The 14,909-nt window shown below is 42.3% G+C and overlaps 1 protein-coding gene across 3 annotated transcripts in view; it reads left to right on the forward strand.

The window, feature by feature from the left end:
* The window catches only part of CAPN3 (calpain 3), a 101,829-nt gene that overhangs the window by 59,273 nt on the left and 27,647 nt on the right, over window positions 1-14,909 (forward strand). Inside the window, exons 14-17 of one of the 3 annotated variants that reach the window (XM_033952813.1) lie at window positions 6,339-6,375; window positions 6,804-6,821; window positions 10,716-10,826; window positions 11,776-11,853. In XM_033952813.1, the coding sequence (XP_033808704.1) occupies window positions 6,339-6,375; window positions 6,804-6,821; window positions 10,716-10,826; window positions 11,776-11,853 (244 nt within the window). The remainder of the gene's footprint in view (window positions 1-6,338; window positions 6,376-6,803; window positions 6,822-10,715; window positions 10,827-11,775; window positions 11,854-14,909) is intronic. The other 2 variants (XM_033952814.1, XM_033952815.1) reach the window with 2 other exon arrangements.

Here is a 14,909-nt window from a genome sequence, read left to right on the forward strand (position 1 = left end):
ACAATCCTAGACGAAGAAAAACTGCGTGATCCACACCAACACGGGTTCACCCAGGGCAGATCCTGCCAATCTAATCTGATTAGCTTTTTTGACTGGGTTACTAGACAACTGGACGCCGGAGAGTCACTGGACGTGGTATATTTGGACTTCAGTAAAGCATTTGATAGCGTCCCTCATCGAAGATTACTGAACAAGCTGAAATCGATAGGATTAGGAGACACTCTAACTACATGGGTTGGGGATTGGCTGAGCGGTAGACTTCAGAAGGTGGTGGTGAACGGTACCCCATCCGAAGCATCGGACGTGATCAGTGGAGTGCCGCAGGGCTCGGTCCTGGGCCCGATTCTATTTAACTTATTCATAAGAGATATGACGCAAGGATTTAGAGGAAGGGTATCACTGTTCGCCAACGACACCAAACTTTGCAACATAGTAGGCAAAAGCTTATTACCTGATAATATGACACACGACCTACTGTTGCTGGAACAATGGTCAACTACTTGGCAGCTAGGCTTCAATGCTAAAAAATGCAAGATAATGCATCTGGGTAAGAGAAACCCGCGTAGAACTTATGTACTAAATGGTGAGACCTTGGTTAGGACCACGGCGGAATGCGACCTAGGGGTGATCATTAGTGAGGACATGAAGGTTGCCAATCAAGTGGAGAAGGCTTCCTCCAGGGCAAGACAAATGATGGGGTGTATCCGCAGAGGTTTCGTCAGCAGGAGACCTGAAGTTATGATGCCGTTGTACAGAGCCATGGTGAGGCCTCACTTGGAGTACTGTGTTCAGTTTTGGAGACCACACTACCGAAAGGACGTGCTGAGGATCGAGTCGGTTCAGCGAACGGCCACCAGGAAGGTCTTGGGGCTCAAGGATCTCACATATGAAGAAAGATTAAAAAAATTGCGGCTGTACTCACTTGAGGAAAGAAGAGAACGGGGAGATATGATTGAAACATATAAGTACATCACGGGACACATCGAATCAGAAGATGATATCTTCTGGCTTATGGGACCCTCGACCACCAGAGGGCATCCGCTGAAAATCAGGGGAGGGAAGTTTCATGGCGACTCCAGGAAGTACTTCTTCACCGAAAGAGTAGTGGATCATTGGAACAGACTCCCACTCCAGGTGATAAAGGCCATCAGCGTGACGGATTTTAAGAGAAAATGGGATACTCACGTGGGATCTTTAAGGGAGTAAATTCAGGGGAGGGGATACTTGGAATGGGCAGACTTGGTGGGCTATAGCCCTTTTCTGCTGCTTTTTTCTATGTTTCTATGTTTCTCTGGACCCTTTCGAGTGGTACCGTGCCCTTCTTCATGTATGGCAACCAGTGCTGGATGCAGTACTCCAGGTGAGGGCGCACCATGGCCCGTACAGCGGCATGATAACCTTCTCCGATCTGTTCGTGATCCCCTTCTTTATCATTCCTAGCATTCTGTTCGCCCTTTTTGCCGCCGCCACACTTTGCGCGGACAGCTTCATCGACTTGTCAATCAGAACTCCCAAAGACTGAACAAGAAGTCTAAATGCAGGAAAATCAAAATGTGCTCTGATTGTCCTAAACTTCCAAATCATGAAATAGCCTTTCTTAACCACAACATTAATTTGAGCATTTAAAGTCTAAAATTGCGATCCAGAAGAATACTCAAAATTTTAAATTTCTGCCTTTCTCCATTCTTCTCCTCAATTAATTCATGTTGCTTGGCCAACTGCACTGGGAGTGGAAGGGGGAGAGAAAAGTGTGAGTCAGAAAGTTTGAGAAAGGAGAAATGGAGCATGATGAGAGCTGTGGAGGGGGAGAGAGGACATACATTGTGAAAATAAGTGGCATAGCCATGGGGGCGGATTGGGGGCTTGGGCCCCCCAAATTGAGGTGCTGTCTGCAACTTTGGCCAGTGGGGGTCCTCAGTCCCTGGCAGCGGATGACATACTCTGGGCAAAGCTAGGGAGGCCTGGCAGTTAGCAGTGCTTTTCTTGGGCTGTTGACATGCTGGCCACTCCCCACACACATGCTCAATTTTTGTGAAACTGAGCATGTGCAAAGGACACCTGTCCCACCCCACCCCACATGCTTTGTTTTCATGCATATGCAGAAGGGGGGAGGGCAACGTCACACTTGTTCAGTTTTTCTTTTTTTAAATGAGTATTTGCATGTAGGGGGGAATGACCAGTTTGGTAGCAACCCAGGAAAAGCACTGCAAACTGCCAGGCTTACGATGGAGAAGGGCTTCTGCTGGCAGGGCTTGGGGACCCTTGCTACTTCCGGTATGTGTTGTTGCGGGGGGGGGGGGGGGGCAGAGAATAGCAGGGACAGAGTTTCCAAGTTTATTGTACACTTGATATATTGCAATTGGAAAACATCTATGTGGTTTTGCATAAAATCACCACGTGTAAAAATAATTAAAAGATAGAACTACAATTTCAATAGTAAATGAAAGAAGAAAGAAAATAAAATTATTAAAAAAAACCTGATTTATATGCTTGTTGTTTTTTTTTATCAAAGTCTGATCCGTCTTCTGTAACCTTAAAATTTCATTGGTCATAAGGTCTGGCTATGCCTCAAAAAGGGAGTAAGGTGAAGGGGTAGCATATTGGGGGGAAAATGTGCCTGTGATATGATGGGGAAAGGGGGAGAGAGAAAAACTTAGAATGAGTAGAAAGGGAAGAAGAGAAAAGACAAAAGGAAAAAAAATCAGTCAAAAACAGAAAGGGACCCTTATAGTAAAAGTCGAGCTTTGGCCCGATAAAGAATGGATTATGAGAATGTATTTCAAGAATAGATCTAAAGAATTTTTGGGACATAAAATCCAGATATACTGTGATGTTTCCAGGGAAACACAAAAAAAGAGGCAACAGTTTTTGTTATTGAGACCTGGTGTAACCTCATTGGGTGGAATCTTTTTTCTTAGATTTCTGTGCAAGTGCATAGTAAGATACCAATCAGTGAAGTATGTTTTTTTGGAGCCAACTCAGTTGTCTAGCTTTATATCTCTCAAACGTCTTGATAAAGAGGAAAATGTAACAGCCTCTAAAGAATAGAAATAACTCTCAACCAACTCCAGACTACAGCCTTTATAACTACATTTATTATTTCCTTTGTCTTATCACTCTGATTTAATCTTGGATCTCAATTTATTGTGGACTTGAGATAGATTAAGAAATGTTTCAATTTCTTTAAAATGTTTCAATTTGATTTGACTTATTCATATCTTAACCTAACTTTCTGTACTAGATGTTCAATGCTTGGTTGATTATTTTTGAAAATATAAAAAAAATTTAAAAAAAACCAACAGAAGGGGAGGGGATTAATAAACAATACAACAATATATTACCATAACACTAGTACAGTCCGTTCTTGTTATTCACACATTCATGATGCAAAAATTTGCCTATCTGCAATTGCATCAATTGCAACCAATAGGCCTCATTCTTGCCACTGTATTTGCATATTCGCGGAACGGTGTGTTAGCCACCTCCCCCCCCCCCAGCCCTTTTGCTTTCACTTTCACCTTGCGATCAGGTTTTGCTTTCAGATATAGTAGCATACTAACATAGTACATGATAGCAGATAAAGACCTGAACGGTCCATCCAGTCTGCCCATTAGTTATACCCATTAAAAATACATGATTAAATTAACTGGTCTCTCCTTTGATATTTCTGGTTTATAGACTGTAAAGTCCACCTAGTATTGTCCTAGGTTTCAGATGCTGAAGTTGCCATCCAAGCTCACTCCAGCCTATCCAACCATCCTGTTTGCAGGATATTTACCATAAAGTCTGGCCAGTAACATCCTCATGTTCCAAGTTAGTGGAGTTCCCATTGATTCCCACCCCAGCCCATCCTACACCAAATCACCACATATGGGACACAGACCGTTCAAGTTTGTCCACTACTGGTCTTAGCTCTTTAATTTACATCCTTTGTTTTCTAATTAGAGATACTCTATTTTTATCCCATGTTTTTTTTTAAATTTCATCTCTGTTTTCCTCTCCACCACTTCTCTCGGGAGGGCATTACAGGCATCTACCACTCTCTCTGTGAAAAATAATTTTCTATCATTGCTCCTGAGTCTTCCTCCCTGCAACCTCATATTATGCCCTCTAGTTTTACCATTTTCTCTTTTCTGGAAAAGATTTAGTTCTATATTAATACCTTTCAAGTATTTAAACGTCTGTATCATATCTCCCCTGTTCCTCTCCTCCAGAGCATACATATTTAGGTCTTCCAGTCTCTTCTCATTCAGTCTCTTCTCATACTTCTTTTGGTTCAAACTTCTTACCATTTTCATCACCTTCCTCTGGACCGCTTCAAGTATTTTTATATCCTTCACCAGATAAGGCCTCCAAAACAACACAATACCTCCAAGTACGGCCTCACCAATGATATATATAGGGGCATCAACACCTTCTTTCTTCTGCTGGTTATTCCTCTTTCTATATAGCCTAGCATCCTTCTGGCTATAGCCACTGCCTTATTTAGATGCCTTTAGATCCTCAGACACAGTCACCCCAAGGTCCCTCTCTCCATAAGTGCTTATAGCCTCTCACCTTCCAGCACATACGTTTCCCTCAGATTTCTACCCCTCAAATGCATCACTCTGCACTTTGCATTGAATTTTAGTTGCCAGATGTTGGACCATTCTTCTAACTTTTGCAGATCCTTTTTCATATTTTTCACTCCCTCCAAGGTATGCATTCTGTTACAAATCTTGGTATCATCCGCAAAGAGGCTAACCTTACCTTCTTACCTTTCAACAATGTTGCTCACAAACATATTGAACAGAATTGGTCCCAGCACTGATCCCTGAGGCACTCCATTATTTACCTCTCCCTCCTCCAAGTGAATTCCATTAACCACTACCCTCTGGTGTCTGCATCCACCAGCTTCTAAGCCAGTTCACCACTTTGGGCCCTAACTTCAGCCCATGGAGTTTGTTTAAGAGGCTCCTAGTTTCCAGAGAGTGAATTACAGGTGCTTCAAGTGCTTTCCAGTGCAGGAACCTAACCCTATTTTCCCAATAGGATCCACTGTTCGCTTTCCATGGTTTTGAAGCACAATGTGTACTGCTGGAACCTAACCTCTATTTTCTCAGACTCAATGTTTGTTATTCATGATTTTGCGGTTTGTGAACATTTTCGGGAACCATACTACCACAAATAACGAGAACAGTCTGTATTACACGTAACTGAGGTAAGGGGGGGGGGAGGAGGGAAAGGAGAGCAGTTACCAGATTATAACTGATGATTAAAAAGCTTTTTGAAAAATAAACAGGTCATAAGTGCTGCTTTAAACTTAGAATAAGACAAAAGTAGCCAGATATTTGAGGGAAGATTATTCTACAGAAATGTACAATACAACAAAAGGCTGTTTGCCTAGAGCCAGATATGAGAAGTGGGAGGAGTCACTAATAAATTCCTATCTGCAGAGCTAAGGAATGAAAAGAGAAGCTAAAGATGACAGGAATTCAGAACAAAAAGCAAAATCTTAAATGGAGTCCTGTAACTAACAGGAAGGCAATGCTGCTCACACAATAAAGGGGAAACATGATTGAACTTTTTTACTCAGAAAGGAAAGAGACAGAAGGAAAAGAATAAAGCGAAATGGAACAAAGGACACTAGAGAGAGAAAGAAGGAAAATAACAAAATAGAGTACAGAAAGACATGAGAGAATGAGGAAAGGGAGAGACACTGAGCCAGAAAAGCAGGCGATCAGTGTAAAACACCCTGAGACCTACTTCAAATGCTCTCATATAGAATCTATGGGCTCCCTTTTATCAAGGTGCACTAGCGGGGTTAGCGTGTCGGACATTTAATCATGCGCTAACCCCCGCTGCAAGCAAAAAAACTAACACCTCGTCAATGGAGGCATTAGCGACTAGTGCGGCGGGTGGTTTAACGCGTGGTATTTCGTGCGTTAAACCCCTACCGCGCCTTGATAAAAGGACCCCTATGTGTTGGGAATAGTTAGATTTGTTGGTTGACACAATATTTCCTGATGTGTAATTAATTCTGTTATGTGCATTACATAGCTTTCAACTCTAAGGCGCTTGAATTAGGTCCAAATGATATAATAATATTAAACCTTAAATATTGTCCCATTGATATTGAGCCTGAGGTAGTCAGCATATTTTTAAAAGCCGGCCGCCATGGGTAAACATCCAGCTATTTGGACAGTGTCTGCCGCTGAATATCCGCAGTCACCATTGACTGGCTGTGTTCTCCAGTTAGTGATAATTTTCAGACTGCCAGCCGGAGAGCTATCCAGATAAATGCTGGGTTTTACAAAAATATGTCATCCAATTAAAATGTTGTGTGTTTTTCCTTTCAGGGAAGTTGAAAACAAGATTGAAGCAGAGTACACTATGGTAAGTAAGTACCTTCCAATCACAATAAATGTACACCACTTTGATTGTACCACAGAAAGGCGTTTATAAATAATCAGATCAAATAAAAATAATTCAGATTACTGGAACAGTGAACGTGGCAGATCCATCTGACCTGAGTCCTCACTTGCCAGTTGTGTGTAAGAATTAGACACCGTTACTAAAACTGAGACAAACTTTTGGCCTTGCGCCTAGGCCTGAATTTCCCTAAATACTTTCTCACATAGAAACATGACGGCAGATAAAGGCCAAATGGCCCATCTAACCTGTCCATCTGCAGCATCCAAGATTTTTAAATTTTGAACAGAACTCTGCCTTGCTAGGACAGAAATTATATTCATTATGTTTAGAAAAATAAAATATTATAGCCAATGTTTTTTGTTTGGGGGGTTCTGGTTTTTTTCCTCCAGAAAAAGAAAAAACACAAGGTAGGTTTTTGCAGTTGGTTTTGAAAGGGCCACGTAAGACTGGCTTGGAATGGAAAGCATGTATTGTGTGAGAGTTATTCTCTCTAAAACTTTAGTGCAGTGACACTGGAACTTTTGCTCTTTCGACTATTTTTTAAAAAATTCTTTATTAATTTTATAAGGGGAAATATGAATAATATTACAAAAAGTACATATGTTCAATAAAGTTCCCCATAATTCCCCAAATTCCCAACCCCCTATCAACTCCCTACATACCATATTTATAATTGTAAAGAAACCCTACACAGTATTATACAAGTACATGTAAATACAGTGGTACCTCGGAATCCAAACTAATTTTTAGAGCAAATTTTGCCCCGGAATCCGAACGCTGCTTTGGAATCTGAATGTACGCCCCGGACAATGAGGAAAAAAAGACTGGAAAATTTAACGTGCCAAGCACCCCTCTTTACATGCATTTGGGGGCCAGTCCCGTTCCCTCCCCTGTGATCCCTGCCATCTCTTACGCCCTCCCCGGCCCGGCATTATCTCCCCCCACTTCCACGATACGGTACCACTCACTCAAACTCCTTCTTCCGTCCTACCTTCATGCTCTTGTCTGAAGTAGGCCGCCACTGGCGCCCTGCCCCCCTTTGACACAGCATCTTCCTCGGCCACGTTCACTTCTGCCGGAAACAGGAAATGCGTCAGGTGCGTGCATATGCAGGAGGAGGCGAGTTTATGAGTGAAAGATGCTGGATGGTGGCTGGAGCTTTGGACTTATTTGTTATCAAGGTTCACTTTACTTTACTTTTACTGTTACTGTATTTGAGAGTGTTCTGAATTACAACAAAATCCAGTGTATTTAGTGTTAAAATTATTTGAAAATCTGAGTTTGTGGGACCAAGGAATGGATTAATCCAGTTTCTAGTATTTTCAATGGGAAAAATTGTCTTGGAATTTGAACGTTTTGGAATTCGAACGTTTTGGAACTCAAACAGGTTCTGGAACGGATTAAGTTTGGATTCCAAGGTATCACTGTATATCCTAAACCACCCCCTACAGAAGTATATGAGTCAAATCAACTCATTACTGTAGACTATACTGGAAGTTAACATGATGAGGCTTTTATAAAATCTTTAAGCAGAGACCAAATTATAAGAAATTGTTAATAAAGGCCTGCTTTTTCAGCCATAATATGTTCATACTTATATGTCAAACACAGTGAATTCCACCAAACACAAAAATTCAACAATAAGGGCTGCTTCCAACATTTAGTTATAGAGTGGCAAGAATTTTTTGAGATCTGTAAACCGAGAAGAGAGCTTAGAGATGTAAATGGGATGAAATTAAGTTTTGAGGGTAGAATGTTGACTATGCATGCTAGGATTGGAGCATCAATGATATCTGTGGCTGGCGTAGAACTATGGAATGCCTTGCATGGTATCCTGCGGTTTTATATGGGAAGGATGAATTTTAAGAAAATGCTGAAAACTCAATTATTTGCCAATGCCTCACCTTTTAGAATTTATTTTGACAGCAATGTATGATTTAAAGCTTGCTTGTATTTCTGAATTGATTGAATTTGCCCTCTATTCCTGTTTATAACAAGGACGATTAATGATGTTGTTTAGACATGTCTTTGTTATATGTGATAATCGTAGGGAAACAAGATTTTATATATGTGATATGGAAATCGCATAGTTGTATGCGATATATAAATTTATTAATAAAGAAATAAATTTTTTTCTACCTTTGTCATCTGGTTTCTGCTTTTCTCATCTTCATATCATTCTCTTCCTTCCATCCAGTCTTCCCCTTCCAGAAAATATCTGGCTCCCCCTTCCATCTCTACTCCTGCCCCCCCTCCCCCCAATTGGTCTGGCATCCATCTTCTTCCCTCTGTTCCCCTCATGGGCTGACTTCTCTCTCCTTCCATCTCTCCTTCCTTCTCCCCTGTGGTTTTTAGCATCTCTCTCTTCTCATTTCCTCCACTCAGATCTAATAGCTCTGTCTATTTCCACCTTCCCCCCATGCTCTGGCATCTCTCTCGCCTCTCTCTTCCCTTTCCTTTTCTTCCCTGGTCTTCCTTCTGTATTTTCTGCCTCTGTCTAAATTAAATTCTTTCTTACTATCCAGTCCTCCGATTCCCTCTTTTCACTGTGTCTCCCCTCACCTTGCCATCCTTTTCCTTCACCCCCCTTCAGTATCTCACTAACTCTATCCTCTTCCTCCCATCCAGCATATGCCATTTTTCTTTATCACCTCCATCTATCCAGTATGTGTTCTTTCTCCCATTCAGCATTTGCTTCCCCCTCTCTCCCCTCCCAACAGACATCTAACATCTGCCCTCTTCTCTCTCCCTTAACCCCACTTCCATCATCTGCCCCTTCTCTCTTTCTCTCCCTCCAACCCAATTTCATCAAATATCTGGCCCCCTCTTCTCTCTCTCTCCCTCCCTCCAGCCCAATTCCATCAAGTTATCCTGCCCCCTCCCCTCCCCACCACTACTGCTGCTTTCCCACATGCTCCTGACGGCACAAGACAAACCTCAAGCACCACTTAATCTCTTCCCTTTGTTGGCCTATCTCAACCATTTCTCTTGCAAGCAGATGCTCGGCCCAAAGCTTCCCCTTTGATACGAACCACCCAGGTGGAAACAGGAAGCTGTGTCAGCGGGAAGCTTTGGGCTGAAAATAATAAAAGAGAAACAGTTGCTGATGCTGGGACCTACCTGAAAAAGAAAATGTTTTGATTTTGAAACAGAAATGCGATCGTGTAGGTGCGAGGAAGGGAGGGAGATAGGCCAACAAGGAGAAGAAATGCCCGGACTGTGGGGCACCCTGAAGCTGTGGGGCACAGGGCAACTGCCCTGTTTACCCTCCCCTAACAATGACCCTGGTCAAATTACCACACTGGTGGTGGGCTCCCTGACATTTTCAGGCCCAAGGCATGTGCCTACTAGGTCTACCCTTTAATCCGGCCCTGATTGTCAAAGAACTTAGGTAATTGGGAACCATTTGGGGAATAGCAGACACATGAGACCAGATCTAACTCCAGAATGAGAAAACAGATGAACAATTAAAAAATAAGATGACCCAAGGTTCCTGGAGCAGACACACAGTTCAAACATTGTTGAGATAGATGAGGGAAAACTTTATGTAGACGTAACAGTGTCCAAAGTAACCAGTGGCCAGAAAGAAAAAGGATTGGCAAATTGATGCTCACTTTTCAAAATTCAGACCATTGATCTAGAGTAATATTTATACCAAGTTCCCGACTTCAGATTGTACGTAAGCCTATTGAGGATTGCAATTGGGTCCATGTGCAGATGCGGTCTCGATAAGCAAACAGGTTGAGGGGGCGGTGGGGGGGCAGGGCTGGGGCAGAACGGGGCATGACTCGGGTGGAACGGGGTGTGGCCGGATAGAATGGGTGGGCCAGGGGGCAGGGCCAAGGGTCCGGATTTTTGTTCCCAAAAATCTAGTAACCCTAGTAGTATTACTACAGTAGTTAATGCATCTGAGTCCTTTCCTGCTGCATTAGCGCTGTAACTAAAGAACTGGTGCCCTTCCTCTGGAGTAGATGCAGTGCAAGTGCTTTGTATCTGCATGGGGATGTGTACTGCATAGCTTTCACTTTCTGTTTGGAAAGAAGGCAGTCCTAGTGCGTTGTTTTTTTTTTGGTTTGTTTTTTAATCTTCAAGGAGAATTTTACTGCAGTGCTTTTGCTCTGCTCTGGAAAGAAGACAGCACTGGTGCTTTTTTTCCTGCATGGGGATCTTTACTGCACTGTTTTCGGTTTCTATTGTGAGCATTTTGACAGCACGAACACTGACTGCTCTTACAGCAATTCCCTCTTCCATTTTGTAATCACTTTCTTTCTATTCCTTTCACTTTCTTCTCCCATCTCTAGCCAATCATCTTTGTTTCTGACAGATCAAACACCAATAAGGAGTTGAATGTCGAAGTGCTGGAGGAGGAAAAGAAAAAAAAGAGCTTAGAAGAGAAAAAGAAAAAAGCTGAGGTTTCTGTTCTCCTGGGCATGAGGGACATGGAACATACTAATGGTGGCATGTGGAATTAGGCCCTGGTCAGTGGCCACATGTCATGCCCATCTATTTTACCAGTGGGCAAAAAGAGCAACTGCCTCGGGTCAAACATAACAGGGGACCCATAAGTATAAGCAGTCCTGAGTACAGGGCCCACTCTGATCCAGCATCTTCCTTCACTCCCTTCGCCTTCCCCGATCCAGCTACTTCCCAGGGTTTAAAGATGGCATTAAGGCACAGAGCCACTGTCAGTCCAATCCATTGAAGGCTGTGCTGGTTCTGCCCCCTTCTAACATCACTTCCTGTTTCTGAGTCAACAGCAGTGCAGGCTGATGTGGACTTGGTGCCTTCATGCAGACCTGCCAAGTCTCCTGCTTTCAGGAGACCACCGCTTTTGCAGGTCTTCTCCCGCACTCCTGCTGAGTGGCATCCCCATCCCATGGCAGCAGGAAATTACATTTTATGAAGGCGTTTCCTGCTACCGCAGGATGGGGAGGTCACTTCAGAGCAATAGATGCAGCTGGGCGGAGTAGTGGGTAGAATGGGATGGGCTAAGGGCAGACCCAAAATCTCTCACTGAGTGTTGGCCCCCTTGGTAGCTTTGTTCATGCTGCCTTTTATCCCTTAGAAGCAAAGTAAGCTGCACTACTGGACTGGGGGATGAGGGAAAGGAACGTAAGTAAACATGGTAAAACAAGACCAATAAGAATGAATGAATGAAAAAAAAAAGAAACTAATTTGTCATGTTTTACTGTTTATTTCAAAACAAACGTACATCCTTATTCAGGATTGCCACTTTGAAAAAGCACTGCAAGGTTGATTCCCTTCACCCATGTCTTTTTTAGGGGTCTAATCTCTGCTGCTTCACATAGGGAAGGTATTCAGATTCGAGCTTACCAATTGCTCTATTTCTGTTCCTTGCAGCCTCCAGCAGCAAAAACCAATAAGGAAACCGAAGAGGAGAAGCAGTTCCAAAATATCTTCCGACAGATTGCTGGAGATGTGAGTGCCTCAGTCAACACATAATCACAGAGCACTAAAAGAATTTCATTTTAGTTAAGTCATGGTTTCCAAAACAGAATAAAATCTAGCTAAGTTTCTGGATGGTATTGAAGAAGGGAAATGTATTCTGACCATTAACAGTAGTGTCACAGTTTTGGAGGTGAAGCTCATAAGCAAAAATTATTCTGGAATCCTTGGCAGTGGCATACCAAGGAGAGGCGGGGAGTGGTCCTCCTCTCCGGGTACAGACCATAAGAGGAGTGCTCCCAGGGTTGGCATCCTGGTCCAGGAACATCCCCCTTTGGCAGTGGCATCCTTCACAACTCACTGCTCTGCCAGTATTGGGCCTTCCTCCCTATCGGGTCCTACCTTTGCGGAAGTAGGAGGTAGGCGAGACCCGGTAGAGAGGAAGGCCCAATGCCGGCAGAGCAGTGAGTTGTGAAGGCTGCTGATGATGAGAAAGAAGCACCTATGGGGGAGGGAGGTAGAGAAATGCTGCATTGTGCACCCAATTGGAGGGAAAGAGGAGTAAGGAAGAAAGTTGTCCAATTGGGGGGGAAGGAGAAGGAAAGGAGAGGAGAGGAGAAGAGGGGATGATTCCAGACATGGAAAAGGGAGGGAGCGAGGGAAAGGAAGGAGAGGAGATGCCAGAGCATGGAGGGGGAAGGAGAGGAGAGTGTGGTATAGTCATTAAAGCTATAATCTCAATACTCTAAGACTGTGGGTTCAAACCCCATGCTGTTCCTTGTGAACCTGGGCAAGTCACTTAATCCTCCACTGCCCCAGGTACACTAGCTAACTTGTGAGCCCACCGGGACAGATGGTACTTGAAGTACCAGTATGTAAACCACTTTGAGTATGGATGTAAAACTATAAAAGGCAGTATACAATTCCTTTACCATGGAAGGGAAGGAGAGATGCCAGGACATGGGGGAAAGAAAGGGAAGGCGACAGAGATGCCAGACCATCAGGAAGAGAGGGAGGGAAAGGAAAGAGAGGAGATTCCAGAGCATGGAGGAGGAGGGAGAGGGAGAGATGGAAGGAGAGGAGAGAGAAGCCGGGGCATGGGAAGAAGGGAAGGGGAGCAGACAGAGATTCCAGACCATGGAGTAGGGGTATGGGAAGGAAAGGAGAAGAGAGAGATGCCAGAGCATGGGGAAGGGAGTGGAGACAGAGAGAGAAAAATGGAAAGGGGGTGAAGCTGAAATTAAATATGTATAAAGGAGAGAAGGGGCATAGAAAGAGGGAAGATGCCATACAGAAGGGAGAGAGGGTGGGAAGTGGATGGAAGAGCAGAGAAAGAGGGCAGATGCTGGATGGAAAGGAGAGTGAAGAGAAGATGAGGAAAAGTAGAAAAAAAGCTTGTTTTTTGTTGCTTTAGATCAGAGGTGTCAAAGTCCCTCCTGGAGGGCTGCAATCCAGTCGGGTTTTCAGGATTTCCCCAATGACTATGCATGAGATCTATGTTATTCATCGGATAACATATAAACTTTGCTTGCTCACCTTTAAATCTCTTTTCAATAAAACTCCAGCATTTATATATAAATGTTTAATTCCATACAATCCAAACAGAGCTTTAAGATCTAATGAACAAAATTTACTAACTATTCCTTCACTTAAGATTATCAATACAAGACGGCAGTTTATTTTTTCGGTAACCGCTCCACAGACTTGGAACGCCCTTCCAATTTATTTACGAAAGGAGCATGATCTGGGAAAATTCAAAAGTAATCTAAAAACATTTCTTTTTAAAGATGCCTTTGGTATTTAATCTTATAACCCTTAGGCCATTGATTTTACTGTATTATTATGCTTTTATTTGTTTCCCTCGTGTACTTTTCCTTTTTTGTTCTGCTTTTCTATATTGAATTGTATTTCGCATCCCCTTTTTACCTTATGGTATGAATATGATGAGCTAATTTTTAACCTTATGTTATTGTTTAAAGTTTGTATTGTATTGTTTCCCACTGAATGTATTTTAAATTGTTCATCGCTTAGAATTATGATTAAGCGATTAATCAAAAAAACAAAAAAAAAAGAAAAAGGCATACAATGAAAGCAGTGCATGCAAATAGATCTCATACATATTCATTGTGGAAATCCTGAAAACCCGACTGGATTGCGGCCCTCCAGTAGGGACTTTGACACCCCTGCTTTAGATAAAGTGATATTGTAGCTGTATTGATAAACATTTATAAATAGAAAATGGAAATAAGGTACATAATCTTTTTATTGGACTAATTTTAATACATTTATTACTAACTTTCAGTGACCAAAACCCCCTTCCTCAGGTCAGGACATTATGGAATAAACTAGCAGGACCATTAAGAGCACTCTTGGGGCTCCTTTTACTAAGGTGCGCTAGCATTTTTAGCATGCTAGCTGAAAAATTACCGCCTGCTTTAAAGGAGGCAGTAGCGGCTAGCACGCGGGGCATTTTAGCGCGCGCTTTGTAAAAGGAGCTCTTAGACTTACAAAAGTTTAAGAAAGTACTGAAAACCACCTTATTTATGGAGGCATTTAAATAAATGACTATTGGAAATTCATGAGGATACCAGCATTGCTATACATATGTAGATGTTTAAGAGAATGTATTTGTTTTATGGAAGAAATTATTGTATATGATTGCATTTTTGTAAGCCGCCTAGCTATAGGCAGGTAAGAAATTTTATAAATAAATAAATACTGTAACAGCAGTACACTGTACTGACTTGAGGAAGGAGGTTTGGGCCTATAAAAGGCTAATTGAAAAATGGATTAGTTCAATAAAAATTGTATTTTCTTATTTTCCATTTTTTGTTTTATTTCATCAGAATTTGTTCATTTGTAAATATTTTTCATGGTTGTTTTCAAATTTACTTCTGCTACCTTTATATTTTGCACAGTATTAGGGAACGTATCACTGTTTCTGGTTTTGTGGTGTTGCATTGCATGCAGTCTGGCTTCTTAGTGTTCAGTTGAACTTTTGTCTTTATATTTCTATTTTTAGTTTGTGATTACTTATTTCATACTGGGCAAGGGTGTTTCTGTGTTCTGTATGTATGAAAGACAGGGTT

The sequence above is a fragment of the Geotrypetes seraphini genome, chromosome 7 (assembly GCF_902459505.1).
Source record: "Geotrypetes seraphini chromosome 7, aGeoSer1.1, whole genome shotgun sequence".
In the NCBI taxonomy this organism is placed as follows: Eukaryota; Metazoa; Chordata; class Amphibia; order Gymnophiona; family Dermophiidae; genus Geotrypetes; species Geotrypetes seraphini.